The 20,996-nt window shown below is 46.9% G+C and overlaps 1 protein-coding gene across 2 annotated transcripts; it reads right to left on the reverse strand.

The window, feature by feature from the left end:
- Window positions 1-15,314: 15,314 nt before the first annotated feature.
- On the reverse strand, window positions 15,315-16,391 carry LOC125545694. Of its 2 annotated transcripts, none has more exons than XM_048709720.1 (2): window positions 15,803-16,391; window positions 15,315-15,681 (listed from the first exon to the last, which is right to left on the reverse strand). In XM_048709720.1, exons 1-2 carry the CDS (start codon window positions 16,277-16,279, stop codon window positions 15,589-15,591), a joined length of 570 nt encoding a protein of 189 aa, XP_048565677.1. In that variant the 5' UTR covers window positions 16,280-16,391; the 3' UTR covers window positions 15,315-15,588. The 2 variants fall into 2 exon arrangements, with proteins under 2 accessions (XP_048565677.1, XP_048565679.1); XM_048709722.1 differs by having other exon boundaries at window positions 15,315-15,686; window positions 15,803-16,388.
- Window positions 16,392-20,996: the final 4,605 nt, after the last annotated feature.

A 20,996-nucleotide genomic window follows, 5' to 3' on the forward strand; every position in this document is an offset into this window, starting at 1 on the left:
CTTCGGGCTGGGGGCATGTCATGTCATGCACTTTTGTGTGACTTTCAACTTGCAGATTGGGCTTTGTTAGTACTCATGGGCTGAGTATGACGGTCCAGTAAGTCGGACAGTTCGTCCCAGTAAAATTAATATGTTTGTCTCAAAAAAAAGTAAAATTAATATGTTTCTAAAAAAAAGAAAAATTAATATGGCTTGCCAACCCTAAAAAAATGGCTTGCCAAATAATGGAGCTTTAAGAAAAGCAAATTTATTCTGGACGCAGCTGTTCTGAGAGCTCGGGTGAACAGTAAAATCAGAAAAATGAAAAAAAATCTGATTTTTTTAGTGAGACTTTGACAGATGTTTTCATAGCTTGCAAAATTTCATCACCATATGACATTCGTGGAAAATGTGGCCATAAAAACAATATTGATGCTCCAAAACGTTATTTTCAAACGCATTTTGGAGCATCGATTTTGTTTTTTTTCTTTGCCACATTTTACACGAATGTCATCTTGTGATGAAATTTGCAAGCTATGAAAACATTTGTCAAAGTTTCACACAAAAAAATCAGAATTTTTTGATATTTTTTTTATTTTAATGCTCAACCAAACTCATGTGGGCTCAGGATTAGTACATCACTTTCGATTTATTCTACAATATATATAAGGAGAGTTTCCTCTTCCATTTCATTTAACTGAAACCATGGTGTCTTCTTACAAGCAACTACATAAGAGAAAAGACAAAAGGTACACTACAGACACATAAGGACAACTCTAGAGTATTTGTTATATGGGCGATCGCCGTATGGGTTATGGAGCACACTCCATATTGATATGTAAGACGCCTAGGCTGTGCTCAAACACAGAATCGCCATATGCAGCCTTCATATCTTTCCTTGTCTTTTTTTGTTGCATCAACTCAAAAATCACACACTCAATTTTAGGGATTGAACATCCAAATTTAAGATAACATTGCATTACAAAGTGAATACATACAGGTGGAAATTTTGATTAGGGCATTTTTTTACTAAACTAATGAATTTACGTCTTGAAGAAGCACTAATTGCTCCACACCCCAACGACGGTGAATGTGGTGCATGGGGCACATGCATATGTCACGAATTCACTTGTCGTCTACACATGGTGGTATGACTATATAGCGTCCTCGTCTTCATTCCATTCCTGCACACGGTTAGTCGCAACCTGTCTCGGTCCATGACGCCTTCCCACACGCGGTTTTCTTGAAGATTTATCTATGGCAGATGGCAGAGGCGAAGGCCTTGTAGTGCTCATCCCATGTCTCCTTAACAACAAGGTGAAGGGGAACACATGATGGCAGATACAAGCTATGTGAGCAAGGTCTCTCATGCGGATGTAAGATCAGCTCGTAAACACTACGCGGGTCAAACTTGATGGAGTGTGTTTTCAAATGGCAATCCAACCACTCATCAGGATGGAGCTTGCGTATTCTCAATTGCGTAAAGGCGACCCTCCTACTCAGCGATGGGGTCAGCCTCCTGTTGGGGAATGTAGCAGAAATTCAAAATTTTCTACGCATCATCAAGATCAATCTATGGAGTAATCTAGCAACGAGGGGAAGGAGAGTGCATCTACATACCCTTGTAGATCGCTAAGCGGAAGCGTTCAAGTGAACGGGGTTGATGGAGTCGTACTCATCGTGATCCAAATCACCGATGATCCTAGTGTCGAACGGACGGCACCTCTGTGTTCAACACACGTACAGCCCGGTGACGTCTCCTACGCCTTGGTCCAGCAAGGGGAGAAGGAAAGGTTGGGAAAGACTCCATCCAGCAGCAGCACGACGGCGTGGTGGTGGTGGAGGAGCGCGGGACTCCAGCAGGGCTTCGCCAAGCACTACGAGAGACGAGGAGGGAGAGGGGTAGGGCTGCGCCAACATGGAGAGCAAATCACATGTGTTGGGCAGCCCCAAACCTCAAGTATATATAGGGGAAGGGGAGGGGCTGCGCCCCCACCTAGGGTTCCCTCCCTAGGGGTGGCGGCAGCCCCCAGATCCCATCTGGGAGGCGGCCAAGGGGGAGAGAGAGGGGGGCGCACCTAGGGTGGGCCTTAGGGCCCATCTGCGCCTAGGGTTTGCCCCCTTCTCCTTTAGACCCTGGCTTTAGTGGAGCTTCTCCCGCCCCCATAGGGCTGGTCCCTTCCCACATTGCTCCATTAGCGATCCTGCTGGTGCCTCCACCTGTGGACCCCCCGGAACCCCTCCTCGTGGCACTGGTACACTACCGGTGATGCCGAACACTTTCCGGTGGCCAAAACCATACTTCCTATATATCAATCTTTACCTTCGGACCATTCCGGAACTCCTCGTGACGTCCGGGATCTCATCCGGGACTCCGAACAACATTCGGTAACCGCGTACATACTTTCCCTATAACCCTAGCGTCATCGAACCTTAAGTGTGTAGACCCTACGGGTTCGGGAAACATGCAGACATGACCGAGACACCTCTCCGGTCAATAACCAACAGCGGGATCTGGATACCCATGTTGGCTCCCACATGCTCCACGATGATCTCATCGGATGAACCACGATGTCAAGGACTTAATCAATCCCGTATACAATTCCCTTTGTCTAGCGGTACGATACTTGCCCGAGATTCGATCGTCGGTATCCCGATACCTTGTTCAATCTCGTTACCGGCAAGTCTCTTTACTCGTTCCGTAACACATCATCCCGTGATCAACTCCTTGATCACATTGTGCACATGATGATGTCCTACCGAGTGGGCCCAGAGATACCTCTTCGTTTACACGGAGTGACAAATCCCAGTCTCGATTCGTGCCAACCCAACAGACACTTTCGGAGATACCTGTAGTGTACCTTTATAGCCACCCAGTTACGTTGTGACGTTTGGCACACCCAAAGCACTCCTACGGTATCCGGAAGTTGCACAATCTCATGGTCTAAGGAAATGATACTTGACATTAGAAAAGCTTTAGCATACGAACTACATGATCTTGTGCTAGGCTTAGGATTGGGTCTTGTCCATCACATCATTCTCCTAATTATGTGATCCCGTTATCAACGACATCCAATGTCCATGGTTAGGAAACCGTAACCATCTATTGATCAACGAGCTAGTCAACTAGAGGCTTACTAGGGACATGGTGTTGTCTATGTATCTGAGTTTCCTATCAATACAATTCTAGCATGGATAATAAACGATTATCATGAACAAGGAAATATAATAATAACCAATTTATTATTGCCTCTAGGGCATATTTCCAACAGTCTCCCACTTGCACTAGAGTCAATAATCCAGTTCACGTCGATATGTGATTAACACTCAAGGTCACATCCCCATGTGACTAACACCCAAAGAGTTCTGGGTTTGATCATGTTATGCTTGTGAGAGAGGTTTCAGTCAACGGGTCTGCAGCATTCAGATCCGTATGTACTTCGCAAATTTCTATGTCATCTTGTAGATGCAACTACTACGCTACATTTGGAGCCATTTCAAATAACTGTTCTACTTGGAGCTATTCTAAATTGTTGCTCCATTATACATATCCGGTATCTCTACTCAGAGCTATCCGGATAGGTGTTAAGCTTGCATCGATGTAACTCTTTACGTCGAACTCTTTATCACCTCCATAACCGAGAAACATATCCTTATTCCTCTAAGGATAATTTAGACCGCTATCTGGTGATCTACTCCTAGATCACCTTTGTACCCTCTTGCCAAATATGTGGCAAGGCACACATCAGGTGTGGTACTCAGCATGGCATACCGTATGGAGCCTATGACAAAAGCATAGGGGACGACCTTCGTCCTTCCTCTTTCTTCTGCCGTGGTCGAGCTTTAAGTCTTAACTTCATACCTTACAACTCAGGCAAGAACTCCTTCTTTGACTGATCCATCTTGAACACCTTCAAGATCATGTCAAGGTATGTGCTCATTTGAAAGTACCATTAAGCGTTTTGATCTATCCTTATAGATCTTGATGCTCAATGTTCAAGTAGCTCAATCCAGGCTTTCCATTGAAAAACACTTTCCAAATAACCCTATATGCTTTCTAGAAATTCTACGTCATTTCTGATCAACAATATGTCAACAACATATACTCATCAGAAATTCTATAGTGATCCCACTCACTTCTTTGGAAATACAAGTTTCTCATAAACTTTGTATACACCCAAAAACTTTGATCATCTCATCAAAGCATACATTCCAACTCTAAGATGCTTACTCCAGTCCTTAGAAGGATTGCTGGAGCTTTGCATACTTGTTAGCATCTTTCAGGATTGACAAAACCTTCCGGTTGTATCACATACAACCTTTCCTCAAGAAAATCGTCGAGGAAACAATGTTTTGACATCCTATCTACAAGATTTCATAAATAATGCAGTAATCGCTAATATAATTCCAACAGACTCTTAGCATCGCTACGAGTGAGAAAGTCTCATCGTAGTCAACTCCTTGAACTTGTCGGAAAACATCTTAACGACAAGTCGAGCTTTCTTAATGGTGATACTTACCATCATTGTCCGTCTTCCTTTTAAAATCCATATGTACCTAACAGCCTTACGACCATGAAGTAGTTCTTCCAAAGTCTACACTTTGTTTTCATATATGGATCCTCTCTCGGATTATATGGCCTCGAGCCATTTTGGAATCCAGGCCCACCATCGCTTCTCCATAGCTCGTAGGTTCATTGTTGTCTAGCAACATGACTTCCAAGACATGATTACGTACCATTCTGAAGTAGCACGCATCCTTGTCATCCCACGAGGTTTGGTAGTGACTTGATCTGAAGTTTCATGATCACTATCATAAGCTTCCACTTCAATTGGTGTAGGTGCTGCAGGAACAACTCCCTGTGCCCTGCCACACACTAGTTGAAGAGACGGTTCAATAACCTCATCAAGTCTCCACCATCCTCCCACTCAATTCTTTCGAGAGAAACTTTTCCTCGGGAAAGGACCCGATTCTAGAAACAATCCCTTATTGCTTTCGGATCTGAGACAGTAGGTACACCCAACTGTTTTGGGTGTCCTATGAAGATGCATTTATCCGCTTTGGGTTCGAGCTTGTCAGCCTGAAACTTTTCACATAAGCGTCGCAGCCCCAAACCTTTTAACAAATGACAGCTTAGGTTTCTCTAAACCATAGTTCATACGGTGTCATCTCATCGGAATTACGTGGTGCCCTATTTAAAGTGAATGTGGTTGTCTCTAATGCCTAACCCATAAACTATCGTGATAATTCGATAAGAGACATCATGGTACGCATCATATCCAATAGGGTGCAGTTATGATGTTCGGACACACCATCATACTATGGTGTTTCAGGATGTATTAGTTGTGAAACAATTTCCACAATGTCTTAATTCTGTGCCAAACTCGTAATTCAGATATTCATCTCTATGATCATATCATAGATATTTTATCCTCTTGTCACGACGATCTCTCACCTTCACCCTGAAATTACTTGAACCTTTCAATAATTCAGACTTGTGATTCATCAAGTAAATATACTCAACATCTACTCAAATCATCTGTAAAGTAAGAACATAACGATATCCACTACACGCCTCAGCACTCATTGGACTGCACACATCAAAATGTATTACTTCCAACAAGTTACTTTCTAGTTCCATTTTACTGAAAACGAGGCTTTCAGTCATCTTGCCCATGTGGTATGATTTGCATGTCTCAAGTGATTCAAAATCAAGTGAGTCCAAACGGTCCATTTGCATGGAGTTTCTTCATGCATATACACCAATAGACATGGTTCGCATGTCTCAAACTTTTCAAAAACGAGTGAGCCCAAAGATCCATCAACATGGAGCTTCTTCATGCGTTTTATACCGATATGACTTACGTGGCAGTGCCACAAGTAGGTGGTACTATCATTACTATCTTATATCTTTTGGCATGAACATGTGTATCACTACGATCGAGTATTCAATAAACCATTCATTTTAGGTGCAAGACCATTGAAGGTATTATTCAAATAAACAGAGTAACCATTATTCTCCTTAAATGAATAACCGTATTGCGATAGTCATAATCCAATCATGTCTATGCTCAATGCAAACACCAATCTCGATGGTAGAGGGAGCGTGCGATGCTTGATCACATCAAGCTTGGGAAAAACTTCCAACACATATCGCCAGCTCACCTTTAGCTAGTCTCCGTTTACTCCGCAGCCTTTTATTTCGAGTTTACTAACACTTAGCAACCGAACCGGTATCCAATACCATGGTGCTACTAGGAGTACTAGTAAAGTACACATTAACACAATGTATATCCAATATACTTCTATCCACCTTGCTAGCCTTCTCATCTACCAAGTATCTAGGGTAATTCTGCTCCAGTGGTTGTTCCCCTTATTACAGAAGCACTTAGTCTCGGGTTTGGGTTCAACCTTGGGTTTCTTCACTAAAGCAGCAGCTGATTTGCCGTTTCATAAAGTATCTCTTCTTGCCCTTTCCCTTCTTGAAACTAGTGGTTCAACCATCAACAATTGATGCTCCTTCTTGATTTCTACTTTTGTGGTGTCAAACATCGCGAATATCTCAAGGATCATCATATATGTCCCTGATATATTATAGTTCATCACGAAGCTCTAGCAGCTTGGTGGTAATGAGTTCGGAGAAACATCACTATCTCATCTGGAAGATCAACTCCCACTCGATTCAAATGATTGTTGTACTCAGACAATCTGAGCACAAGCTCAACAATTGAGCTTTTCTCCCTTAGTTTGAAGGCTAAGAAAATCGTTGGAGGTCTTATACCTCTTGACGTGGGCACGAGCCTGAAATCCCAATTTCAGCCCTCGAAACATCTCATATGTTTCGCGACATTTCAAAACGTCTTCGGTGCCTCAACTCTAAACCGTTTAACTAAACTATCACGTAGTTATCAAAATGTGTATGTCAAATGTTTGCAACATCCACAGACGACGTTCGAGGTTTAGCACACTGAGCGGTGCATTAAGGACACAAGCCTTCTATGAAGCAATGAGGACAATCCTCAGTTTACGAACCTAGTCCGTATAATTGCTACTATCAACTTTCAACTAAATTTTCTCCAGGAACATATCTAAACAGTAGAACTGAAGCGCGAGCTACGACATAATTTGCGAAGACCTTTTGACTATGTTCAGAATAATTAAGTTCATCTTATGAACTCCCACTCAGATAGACATCCCTCTAGTCATCTAAGTGATTACATGATCCGAGTCAACTAGGCCGTGTCCGATCATCACGTGAGACGGACTAGTCAACATCGGTGAACATCTTCATGTTGATCGTATCTTCTATACGACTCATGTTCGACCTTTCGGTCTTCTGTGTTCCGAGGCCATGTTTGTACATGCTAGGCTCATCAAGTCAACCTAAGTGTTTGCATGTGTAAATCTGTCTTACACCCGTTGTATGTGAACGTTGGAATCTATCACACCCGATCATCACGTGGTGCTTCGAAACAACGAACTGTCACAACGGTGCACAGTTAGGGGGAACACTTTCTTGAAATTATTATGAGGGATCATCTTATTTACTACCGTCGTTCTAAGTAAACAAGATGCAAAAACATGATAAACATCACATGCAATTAAATAATAGTGACATGATATGGCCAATCTCATATAGCTCCTTTGATCTCCATCTTGGGGCTCCATGATCATATTGTCACCGGCATGACACCATGATCTCCATCATCATGATCTCCATCATCATGATCTCCATCATCGTGTCTCCATGAAGTTGCTCGCCAACTATTACTTCTACTACTATGGCTAACACGTTTAGCAATAAAGTAAAGTAATTTACATGGCGTTTCTCAATGACACGCAGGTCATACAAAAAATAAAGACAACTCCTATGGCTCCTGCCGGTTGTCATACTCATCGATATGCAAGTCGTGATTCCTATTACAAGAACATGATCTCATACATCACATATATATATCATTCATCACATCCTTTGGCCATATCACATCACAAAACACTTGCTGCAAAAACAAGTTAGACGTCCTCTAATTGTTGTTGCAAGTTTTTACGTGGCTGCTATAGGTTTCTAGCAAGAACGTTTCTTACCTACGCCAAAACCACAACGTGAATTGCCAATTTCTATTTACCCTTCATAAGGACCCTGTTCATCGAATTCGATCCGACTAAAGTGGGAGAGACAGACACCCGCCAGCCACCTTATGCAACTAGTGCATGTCAGTCGGTGGAACCAGTCTCACGTAAGAGTATGTGTAAGGTCGGTCCGGGCCGCTTCATCCCACGATGCCGCCGAATCAAGATAAGACTAGTAACGGCAAGATAATTGACAATATCGACGCCCACAACTACTTTGTGTTCTACTCGTGCATAGTAACTACGCATAGACCTAGCTCATGATGCCACTGTTGGGGAACGTAGCAGAAATTCAAAATTTTCTACGCATCACCAAGATCAATCTATGGAGTAATCTAACAACGAGGGGAAGGAGAGTGCATCTACATACCCTTGTAGATCGCTAAGCGGAAGCGTTCAAGTGAACGGGGTTGATGGAGTCGTACTCGTCGTGATCCAAATCACCGATGATCCTAATGCCGAACGGCCGGCACCTCCGTGTTCAACACACGTACAACCCGGTGACGTCTCCTACGCCTTGATCCAGCAAGGGGAGAAAGAGAGGTTGGAGAAGACTCCATTCAGCAGCAGCATGACGGCGTGGTGGTGGTGGAGGAGCGCGGGACTCCAGCAGGGCTTCGCCAAGCACTACGAGAGACGAGGAGGGAGAGGGGTAGGGCTGCGCCAACAGGGAGAGCAAATCACATGTGTTGGGCAGCCCCAAACCTCAAGTATATATAGGGGGAGGGGAGGGGCTGCGCCCCCACCTAGGGTTCCCTCCCTAGGGGTGGCGGCAGCCCCCAGATCCCATCTGGGAGGCGGCCAAGGGGGAGAGAGAGGGGGGCGCACCTAGGGTGGGCCTTAGGGCCCATCTGCGCCTAGGGTTTGCCCCCTCTCCTCTTGAGGACGCCTTGGGCCTTGGTGGGAGGCGCCCCAGCCCACATAGGGGCTGGTCCCTTCCCACTATTGGCCCATGTAGGCCTCCGGGGCTGGTGGCCCCACCTGGTGGACCCCCGGACCCCTCCGGTGGTCCCGGTACACTACCGGTGATGCCCGGAACACTTTCGGTGGCCAAAACCATACTTCCTATATATCAATCTTTACCTCCGGACCATTTCGGAACTCCTCGTGACGTCCGGGATCTCATCCGTGACTCCAAACAACATTCGGTAACTGTGTACATACTTTCCCTATAACCCTAGCGTCATCGAACCTTAAGTGTGTAGACCCTACGGGTTCGGGAAACATGCAGACATGACCGAGACACCTCTCCGGTCAATAACCAACAGCGGGATCTGGATACCCATGTTGGATCCCACATGCTCCACGATGATCTCATCGGATGAACCACGATGTCAAGGACTTAATCAATCCCGTATACAATTCCCTTTGTCTAGCGGTAGATACTTGCCCGAGATTCGATCGTCGGTATCCCGATACCTTGTTCAATCTCGTTACCGGCAAGTCTCTTTACTCGTTCCGTAACACATCATCCCGTGATCAACTCCTTGATCACATTGTGCACATGATGATGTCCTACCGAGTGGGCCCAGAGATACCTCTCCGTTTACACGGAGAGACAAATCCCAGTCTCGATTCGTGCCAACCCAACAGACACTTTTGGAGATACCTGTAGTGTACCTTTATAGCCACCCAGTTACGTTGTGACGTTTGGCACACCCAAAGCACTCCTACGGTATCCGGGAGTTGCACAATCTCATGGTCTAAGGAAATGATACTTGACATTAGAAAAGCTTTAGCATACGAACTACATGATCTTGTGCTAGGCTTAGGATTGGGTCTTGTCCATCACATCATTCTCCTAATGATGTGATCTCGTTATCAACGACATCCAATGTCCATGGTCAGGAAACCGTAACCATCTATTGATCAACGAGCTAGTCAACTAGAGGCTTACTAGGGACATGGTGTTGTCTATGTATCCACGCATGTATCTGAGTTTCCTATCAATACAATTCTAGCATGGATAATAAACGATTATCATGAACAAGGAAATATAATAATAACCAATTTATTATTGCCTCTAGGGCATATTTCCAACACCTCCTCCACCACCGCGCCTCATCTAGGATCCGCTCTTCCTCCGTCGAAAGCAGTTGCCAGTCAGTCCGCGTGAGAAGCGACATGGCTACGAGTAGAGGGAAGTGGAGGTTGTGAGCAGTGGTGTTTGAACTAAAGCATGTGAGCTACTTGGTCGTGGCGTGACCTTTTATAGCCGCGGGTTGGGGCCGAGTGATGGTGCAATACATTGGGGGTGGCCTCTCAGTGGGAGCCCGACAATGATACCGTCTCGGTGCCAGTGAAGATTGGCGGAGGTCTGACCACAGCAGGGTGCCCAGCGCTGATACATCGGTTGGAGAGAGAGAGAGTCCTCGCCAGGTTGGGGAGGCATTGCTAGCACAACTAGCTGTGCACCCTCCTTAGGTTAGGGCTTCATGTAAAATAGCCCCCTCCATGGTGAATATGCCTTTTATAAATATAGTTTGAATTTGTGAAATAACCTCCCTAGGTACCCCATTCAACTTGTTCATGGGTACTTTAGTGAAAATTTTGAAACAGACATTAAGCAGACAAATAGACGTATTATTTTATTTGATTGGATCCCTTGGTTTTAGAACCAAGGAGATAATTCCATAACCAAGTCTAGATATATCTGTTTTGCCTATATGAAAATCATCAAACAAAGATTTCATATCAAACTTAACCAAATCCCAAAATTGTTGATAAAATTCTATAGTGACCAGCAAAGTGCTCATGTGCTGCAACGGGTCCAAAATTGATTAATACATGTTCACAAACTTAAAATAAAATCACCCTATTTTTGGTATAGATATCACTAAAACTATGTTGGCTTTTCCCAAAATGTATTATTCATACTCCCTCCAACTACTAATACAAGGCCCCTTAACAGTTTTATCTCTAATTTTAACCATTAATTTTACCAACAAAATGTAAGTTATATGTCATAAAAAGTATGCCATTGTATGCACATTTGAAAGAACTTTTCGATAATATATTTTTATGACATACAACCCATATTTTCTTGACCAAAATTATAAATCAAAGTTTAACACAAAAAAAGAGTGGCCTTTTATATAAAAATGGAGGGAGTATATGTTCGTATGAGTTGGGGGTAGACGTGGATAGTCTGGAGGGGCTGACGAGTGTTTTGTGAATGTAGAGCAGAGTGTCATGGGTCATTTTGTAAAGAAAATGTCAACTTGCCTCGCATGAGTTAGATGTAGACCAGGCGATGATTAGAAATAACGAATGGCATACACACCATCGTCACAAATTGGGCTTTTATAGGAGTAGGGAAACCATCTGGTCTCGGGGATTTACTATGGGCCATACTAAACACTGCAGTTTTAATTTCTTTCAAAGAAAATCTTGAGTTAATTTGTCTACAACTTCCATAGGAACAGTATGGGGATCCTCTATATCCAAAGATAGTAGAAACTTCAGGACACCAAAAATAAATTATTATAAAAAATGGCAATATACGCAATCAATTCCTTAGCCCCTTCAATATGATCTTCCTCTTTATCCAAAGAGTGGTCATGTTTGTCCACCGCCTTCCATTGGCTTTAGCTTGAAAATATTTTGTATTAGTGCCAGCTTCAAGGATATCTTTAAACTTAGTTCTTTGTTTCCATTTCAGTTCTTCGTGTTTCACCGGTCTATCTATATGAACTCTAAGATCTTCCTGCCCCTGCCTCATTTGAGCAGTCAAGGCATGTAACTCCCAATATTTGTCAATGTTATCCAATTTAATCAGGATGTCGTTCTCATATCTTTGTACCAAATATTTGTCTTTCTATTCCATCCTTTTTTATCATTTATGCCATTAGTTGTGTCCAACTACTCTGTTTTGCCATTAAAAATTACTACTACTCAAAAATGCCATCAGTTCGTGAGATGCCTTCTCAAAAATGCCATTAGATATCTAAAATATGCTATCGTTTCATTAGATGTTTGCTCAGAAATGTCATTAGACATTGTTATTTTCAGGTCAAACCCGTTGACCATGTTATATGATGAAACTACCCCTATGCCCACATGTCAGCTCTCTCTATCTCACAATGATAAGTGTAGACCCCACATGTCAGGAGTAAGCAAGCGAATAATTTTAGAGAAAATAAGAATGCTATTGGGATCAAGTGGGACCCAAACTTTATTGTAGTGAGATAGAGGAAGAGTTGACATGTTGTTCTATAGATATTTTGGTCATTATGACATGGCAAATCAGATTTGAGCTGACAATAATGGTGTCTGGTGGCATTTTTGAGCATGCGCCCAACGAAGTGATGGCATTTTTGAGCGCATGAAATTTGTAGTGGCAAAACCGAGTAGTGAAACACAACCAGTGGCATAAATGATAAAAACCCAATAATTTTCCCCTAAGCTTTCTTAGCATCCTTTGTCATTTATCTACGTTGGATCCGTGGATAGTTGAGTCCAACATCATATACAGTTTTCTGAATAGCTTCTCTCGGCGACTAGGAATTTTCAAACCTAAAAACTAGATCAGTTTTTTATTTCAAAAATCTTAAAAAAACACACACTTTTTTGAAAAAAGATCTAGATCTATTATATAGGTTCACAAAAAATACAAAATCTTCCCAAATATAATAAAAATTACATCAATGTCCATGGACCACTAAACGACCAATGCTGCCTTTAGAACGAGTCGTTGATGTGCCGCTATTGCCTTGCATACTAGAGGCAACCTGAGGGCATCTATGACCGAACTTAGTAAATCCGCCCCCCTAAAGAGTGGACGCGTCAACGTCCCCTCAGATTATGTCCGTGCACACATCCGTGTACTTCATATCCCCCCCAATATGAGAGGAACTATGTAAGATTAGCATACCAAATATAGGAACAAATGGACACAGATCAACATAATTCCATACGGGCATAGCATCACAGCTTGCCGACCATAAGAGATTGTTCATCGGACCACACATACATAGTTTCATACTAAACATAACTAAATACTAAAGGAGATGGACATGGGCGTTAAAAAAACACCATTTCCTCGGCGGGCCCTTGCCGTTGCGGTCACCGGAGCGGTTGTAGCTCTCCGCATAGGCGTCGACGGCGAGAGAGGCGTCAACGGATTCTTGGTTGTGACGCTCTCAGACGAGGAGGAGATCATGTCGGCCATCCGACGAGACGGCGCATGCCTGCTGCTTCGCGAGTCGGGCTTTCGCGTTGCGGCCGCCCCTCTCCGTCGTGAGGCACTCTGACTACTCAATGCCGAGCCAGAGCGCCTTCCTGTTCTTGTGGCGGAGCCGTCGTGTCCGTCTCTGCCATGGTTAGTAAGCGGTGGAAGACCATCACGAGGAGCTTCTCCTCCGCATTGACCGACAGGGGGACAGGGACCAGCGGGAGGAAGATGCCTCTACCTCCACCGTCCTCTCCCTTGCTTGCTGCCTCTCACGGCGTGCAACACGCACCTCCGATTCGGTCATCCGCATTTGTGGTGGCGCGGGCACAAGCACCCATCGATCACCGTGAGGAGCAGTCGCTGGAGGGTTTGGAGAGGGCCTCGGGGCAGCGGGGCGGAGCGCACGGAGCTACGCGATGGGCAGGCGCCGGCATCCGCGTTGCGTCGCCACAGACCAGAGCTCGAGCTACCGCCCTTGTCCACCCGCGGCCGATGTAGCTTGATGCAGATGAGGAGTTTCTCATTGTCGTTGGCCTCCAGCTCGTGGACGAGGATGTTCCAATCGACGGGGTCGTCCTCGCATCCGCATCCGCCGCCGGATGCGCTGCCATTGCTCGACATTGGGAGAGAAGGGGACGGAGAGTGGGGAAGAATCGACGGGAAGCGGAGTGAAGATTGGGAGAGTGAGGTAGGGTATGGTTCGAGTGAGGATTTTAGTGGAGCTGAAGTGGGGTTGGCACGAGCCAGCGTGGGCTGGTCCCACGTCGCACACTCGTCCGAGTCGTCCTACATCCGGGTGCCGGATAGCTTGGACGTATATGGTGTGTTTGAGGAGGTTGGTTGCGTCAGAAAATACTGACCAAGTTGTTTGCCCGGTCAAAATAAGGAGTCCAACCTTGTCGATAAACTGCCCCGGAGGCGCAATTGAGGAATTGATCCGAAGTGTGCTGAATGTTTCAAATCCACGAATTTATTTCTCATCAACGTCACCACGACTGAACACCCGTAACCTGCAAGCTGACCGCGCCGGCCAGACGACTCGCTCTCAACTCCTGCATGCACGCGCCATCGACCCTATCCCGACCAACGAACTCACTATCTTATCGTGATCCAACAAACCCAAAACCGACGGCCACGTCGCCGGCCGGCCGGGAGCGGCAGCGGCAGACGGCGCAGGAGAAAACGACGGGGGCGCCCGGCGCTGGCTGACACCCCAGGTGCCCGTCTTTGCCGGATTTATATACCCCCGGCGTCCCACCCACTGCACCAGCCCGGCCGCGCCGCAGTGGACGCACTTGTCCATTTCTCATCATTGCCACCCGTCGCACATGCCCCTGCCTCGCCCCCTCCGTATTCCAGCTTATCCCATCCATCATCATCGCTTCCCTCGCCGTTGCCCCGTTCCGGCTTCCAACCCGGAGCACTGCCGCGTGGGAGCGTACGCACGCGCTCGCTGACACGGGGCCCGGCTTGCTGAGTGGCCCAGATGCCAGTGCCCGCTTTGCGATCGTGTACTGTACTGCATGGACTGTGTGTTTGCGGGAGCGCTTTTCGCTGGACTAATTAACCGTGGCAGTTGTACAACAACCACCGCGATCTCCGAGGGAGGAGGAGCGGACGAGCTGTGCTGATTGATTGCCGTTTCCCGGGGATCGATTCAGACTTGCTAGAGTAGCATTTTTTATCAGTTTAATCGGGATGTCAGAATTGCATCAGTCAACAGCACCAACCGTGCATTGAAAAAGAAGAACACCGAACCGAGCTTGATTGACTGAGCGGCGTGACTGATCACTTCCAGATCATGGTGAATGACTGAATGGCAACGAGAATATGAGATGCCGCTGCGAATCCATCACATTGGATGCCAGTGGTCAAGCGATAGAGGCGCTAGTACAGCGAACAGCGACACGTTCCCCTGTACAGACTACAGCGCAAAGGACGATTCAGTTCAGTTGGATTTGACAGACTGAGGGAGTGAGGAGAAAGGCACTGGCGCGGTATCACGCTGGATTCGATGAGTAATATGCAGAACTAAAGGAAGATCAGGATCATTGATCACACAAAATCTTTGACATATACAAGCATCATCCATTACCGTGGAAAATATGACAATCGACCAGACGCCGCCGGAGTAGTACACGCAGGCAGCTCCTGCCGGCCGACGATTGACTTTAGCATGCAGCGGACAAGAACGACGACGAGAACGGAACAGAGTGATGAGGTGGCGAGGAGCAAACAAAACCAATGACCACATCCATCTATCTGCACACTAGCCGGCCGTCTGCCCGCCGCCGGCCGATCACCTCTCAAAACTGCGATTTCTGGTTCACGCCTCCACGATGAAACCATCCCATCATTGTTGCAACGCGGCGCCGTCTTCCACCACTGATCCGTCGTCCCTAATCTAGGGGAACAGAGAAGACCAATTCAAGACGGTTGTTAGGAGGTTGCAACTGTACTACTACTACAAACAGGAGTATCGGCATGGAGGGAAAATCAGGGATGATGCGATGGCGTTACCTGATGTGGTTGCAGGAGGATGAGCGAGGTGGGCACGCACGGCGGCGGGGCCTCGAAGAACGACAGAGGGAAGTGCTTGTAGACGACCCCGACGTCGAAGTAGATGACGCCGGAGGAGGGCACGTCAACGCGGATGCTGCGCACGGCGAACCACAGGAAGAGGTCCTGCGCGTCGACACCCGAGAGCTCCGCGATCCGGCCGTACGTGATCTGCCCGGCGACGGTCACGTTGTACCGCAGGCCAACCTCGGTGCGCGCCGTGCAGGGGGACTCCAGGACCGCCTCGAACCGGCCGGTGGCGGGGTCGTGCGTGAACGCCGCGATCCCGGCGGGGAGCAGCCCGCGCGGGAGGCCGTGGGACTGCAGCACGTCGTGCGCCGCCTCGGCCGCCGCCGTCGGCGCCGCCTCGCCGCACCCCGCCGCCGCCGCAGCCACCACCGCCATCAGCAGCGCCCACCACGACGCCGCCATCGCCATTACCAATGGAGAGCCGCCGTGGAGGGGAGGAGGAATGGAGATGGGGGCGGATGGGGAGAAGATGAGGGGGAGGAGGACCGGGCTTCGCAATAATTGAGGTAACCGAAGGGCGAGGAGACGGGACGCGGAGTGAAATAATCTACGGGGAATGGAGGCGGCCCGGCCGGACGCAGCGAGCGGGCCCACCTGCCAGCGTTTTATTTAATCAAATTTACGTTAAATTGGCCGCCCCTCGCCGTTTTAATTAAGCCGCGCGATAACAGCGCGGAGTAGCTGGTGGACTCGCGATTTGGGGTGCGTGTTTCGCGGGCGCTGGCCGTTAATTCCTTCCGCCATCTCGCTGTCAAACAAACTGTTTTTGATTTGTTCTGGGCGCTATCTATCGTGTTTGAGCTGGTCTGATCAATGTGCCATGCGGAGGCGCCGGTCACGGTTTGCTCATGCGAGGATACAGTATGTTGCATGGATCTACGGGGAGCTCCGTCGTGGCACATGGAGCGTTCCACAAATTCCGCTGTAGGGCCGAGGAGGTGATGTGATGGTCACGTGGAGTGCTTGCGTTGCGTGCCAGTCGGGGCCTCGATCGGCATCTTTTGTTTCGGCCAACGATCAATCATTTTTTCACGTACTAAAGACAAAAAAATAAATCCGAAATAAACTGTCTACGACATTGTTGAGTAAACACAGCTTCAAAGGGATAGTTTGATTTTCCTTAGTACTCTCTCCGTAAACTAATATAAAAGCGTTTAGAATACTAAAATAGTGATCTAAACGTTTTTATATTAGTTTACAGAGGGAGTATAATATAAAGCTATGGTACACATTTCACATGCTAAAAATAAAGATAATCGATGATCCAAGACCTGAAAATGTATGCTTTTTTTGACAAAAAAGTAGAAAATGCAATGTGTGCACATTCAATTCTCCAACGCTCTGGCGTCGACATGCTGACTTGCAAAAAAAACCTTTTTTTGCGCAGGAGTTTGCCGCGACTTGTCGGGTTCATAATACCGGAGAGAATTATATCACGGCTCTACAACTTTTCCCTTGTATTTTCGTAAAAAAAACACTTTTGTTTGTATTTGTTTCGTCTTTCTCTGCCTACACTTGCCATCTCCTTCATTCGTCTCGCTTGTTTGGTCCTTCGGATTCCCCCTGCCCCCTCCTCCTCATCATCATTTTACTCTAGCTCCGCATGCTCGTACTTTCAAGACGACATTGTCATCACCAACTCTGCCTCCCCCTGTTAGGGATCGTAACAGAAATTTAAAATTTTCTACGCATCACCAAGATCAATCTATGGAGTAATCTAGCAACGAGTGGAAGGGGAGTATATCTACATACCCTTGTAGATCGCTAAGCGGAAGCGTTGCAAGAACGCGGTTGGTGGAGTCGTACACGCAGCGATTCAGATCGCGGTCGATTCCGATCTAAGCGCCGAACAACGGCGCCTCCGCGTTCAACACACGTACAGCCCGGTGACATCTCCCGCGCCTTGATCCAGCAAGGAGAGAGGGAGAGGTTGGGGAAGACTCCGTCCAGCAGCAGCACGACGGCGTGGTGATGGTGGAGGAGCGCAGGACTCCAGCAGGACTTCGCCAAGCACTACGAGAGACGAGGAGGAAGAGAGGTAGGGCTGCGCCAAGAGGGAGATCAAATCATGTGTTGAGCAGTCTCCAATACCTCAAGTATATATAGGGGGAGGGGCTGCGCCCCCTTCTAGGGTTCCCTCCCTAGGGGGGGCAGCAGCCCTAGATGCCATCTAGGGTGCGGCCAAGGGGGAAAGAGAGGGGGGCGCCCTAGGGTGGGCCTTAAGGCCTATCTGGACCTAGGGTTTGCCCCCTTCCCACTCTCCACGCGCCTTGGGCCTTGGTGGGGGGGGGGGCGTACCAGCCCACCTGGGGTTGGTCCCCTCCCACACTTGGCCCACGCAGTCTTCTGGGGCTGGTGGCCCCACCTGGTGGACCCCCGGGACCCTCTCGGTGGTCCCGGTACGTTACCGATAGCACCTGAAACTTTTTCGGTGACCAAAACGGGACTTCTCATATACAAATCTTTACCTCCGGACCATTCCGGAACTCCTCGTGACGTCCGGGATCTCATCCGGGACTCCGAACAACATTCGGTAACCGCGTACATACTTTCCCTACAACCCTAGCGTCATCGAACCTTAAGTGTGTAGACCCTACGGGCTAGGGAGTCATGCAGACATGGCCGAGACAACTCTTCGATCAATAACCAACAACGTGATCTGGATACCCATGTTGGCTCCCACATGCTCCACGATGATCTCATCGGATGAACCACGATGTCAAGGATTTAATCAATCCCGTATACAATTCCCTTTGTCTATCGGTACGATACTTGCCCGAGATTCGATCATCGGTATCCTGATACCTTGTTCAATCTTGTTACCGGCAAGTCTCTTTACTCGTTCCGTAACACATCATCCCGTGATCAACTCCTTGGTCACATTATGCACATTATGATGATCTCCTACCGAGTGGGCCCAGAGATACCTCTCCATTACACGGAGTGACAAATCCCAGTCTCGATTCGTGCCAACCCAACAGACACTTTCGGAGATATCCGCAGTGCACCTTTATAGCCACCCAGTTATGTTGTGACGTTTGGTACACCCAAAGCATTCCTACGGTATCCGGGAGTTGCACAATCTCATGGTCTAAGAAAATGATACTTGACATTAGAAAAGCTTTAGCATACGAACTACACGATCTTGTGCTAGGCTTAGGATTAGGTCTTGTCCATCACATCATTCTCCTAATGATGTCGATATGCTGACTTGCAAAAAAAACCTTTATATGCGCAGGAGTTTGCCGCGACTTGTCGGGTTCATAATACTGGAGAGAGTTATATCACGGCTCTACAACTTTTCCCTTGTATTTTCGTAAAAAAACACTTTTCGTTTGTATTTGTTTCGTCTTTCTCTGCCTACACTTACCACCTCCTTCATTCGTCTCGGTTGTTTGGTCCTTCGGATTCCCCCTGTCCCCTCCTCCTTCTCATTTTACTCTAACTCCGCATGCTCATACTTTCAAGACGACATTGTCATCACCAACTCTACCTCCCCCCGCCCAGCCACACCCTGTCGGAACTCGACGAGTCCGTCACCTCCAATGGTACACCCAACCTCCAAGCCACCTCTCGTCCATCGCCATTCCACACCTCTCCTTCGACTATCGCACAGGTACCATCAGCTCCTACAATATTCACCATGCGTGGCAACTATTTGGTGAAATGCCCGTGCTAATTTTTTTGCCACTTATTCTTTGAAGCAATGGGTTCAGATATGGAGTACATATACGAGCACTATGTCGAGTCCTCCGACGAGGGGGACTACACGAATGAGACGGCGATGATGGAGGCGGTCCTTGTGGACGTGAAGCGTGCGGAAGAGCGTGTTCACAATTTTAAGGGGTCAATCAAGAGTCATCGAGTGGTCAACTGCAACAGGGCGCGCGGCCATTCGACGTTGTTGGACGATTACTTTGCCCCTGATGCCCTCTTCGCCGATAATTTTCGCGGGCGTTTTCATATATGAAAAAATGTCTTTGATCGTCTCAACCATGACGTCTGGTCCTTTGATGACTACTTCATCTTGAAGAAGGACACCCTGGGAAGGATTGGGTTCTCTGGTTACCAGAAGTGCATGGTGTCCGGGTTAAATCCGGCAGATCTCAGGTAGGGGTCCCGAGCTGGTGACCATAGCTAGATTGTAACAGGATGAATAAGGGACACAATGTTTACCCAAGTTCAGACCTTCTTGAAGAGGTAAAACCCTATGTCTTGCTTCTATTGTATTGATTGTGTTGGAATACAGAGTACAAGATGATCTACCTCGAGATCATATGTGAATGTATGATTCTCTACCCTATGCTCTAAACCCCTCAGCTTATATAGATGTCGGGGGTATGTAGGGTTACATGTAGGTCAGTTATATATAGGAATAAACATGCCGAAGATTCAAATATGTCTTGGAGTATGCGCCAAGTCGTCGGATGATTCCATCTTGAGCACGTCCAGGGTCATGGTAAATATAGCCCATTCTCCGGTTGTATGGGGGTCCTCGGCCCGTCCCATGACTGGCAGGACAACGGGGCTAGCACCCCCTAGTCCAGGACACCCTCACTCCGGATGCTTGCATATGGTATGGCCGCTGATTCGTGAGACGAGTACCTACAGATGTGTGAGAGCACATACGGAGATGCCATGGTCAGATTTGCAACTGTTATGGTCTCGGTGTTTCGACCTCAGTACCTGAGAGAACTAAGTGTGGCAAACACCGAGAGGCTCTTGGTAATTTGGGAAGCAAGAGAGTGGCCATACTTGCTCGGATCTCTTGACTGCATGCATTAGAAATGAAATAACTGCCCAAAAGCTTTACAAGGGCAATATCATCATTATGTTTAAGAGACCATCATCATTTTTGAAGCATTTGTATCACATGATCTTTGGATTTGGCATTTTTTTTGACATGCCTGGGTCTCCTAGTCCATGGACACGTATACGGGAGCAAATTTACGAGTCAGTATTGAAGATGCCCTTACACGTCTATTTTTTTTCTAGGGAAACACGTCTATCGTTTTGTAAGCCCCTCACCCTTGTTGGCTTATTCCTTTTCTTTCTTACGACCATAACGTGGAGACAATTATCTTATATTTTCCATTCTACAATGGCCCTGTGGAGACACGAGTAA

The sequence above is a fragment of the Triticum urartu genome, chromosome 3, assembly GCF_003073215.2.
Source record: "Triticum urartu cultivar G1812 chromosome 3, Tu2.1, whole genome shotgun sequence".
In the NCBI taxonomy this organism is placed as follows: Eukaryota; Viridiplantae; Streptophyta; class Magnoliopsida; order Poales; family Poaceae; genus Triticum; species Triticum urartu.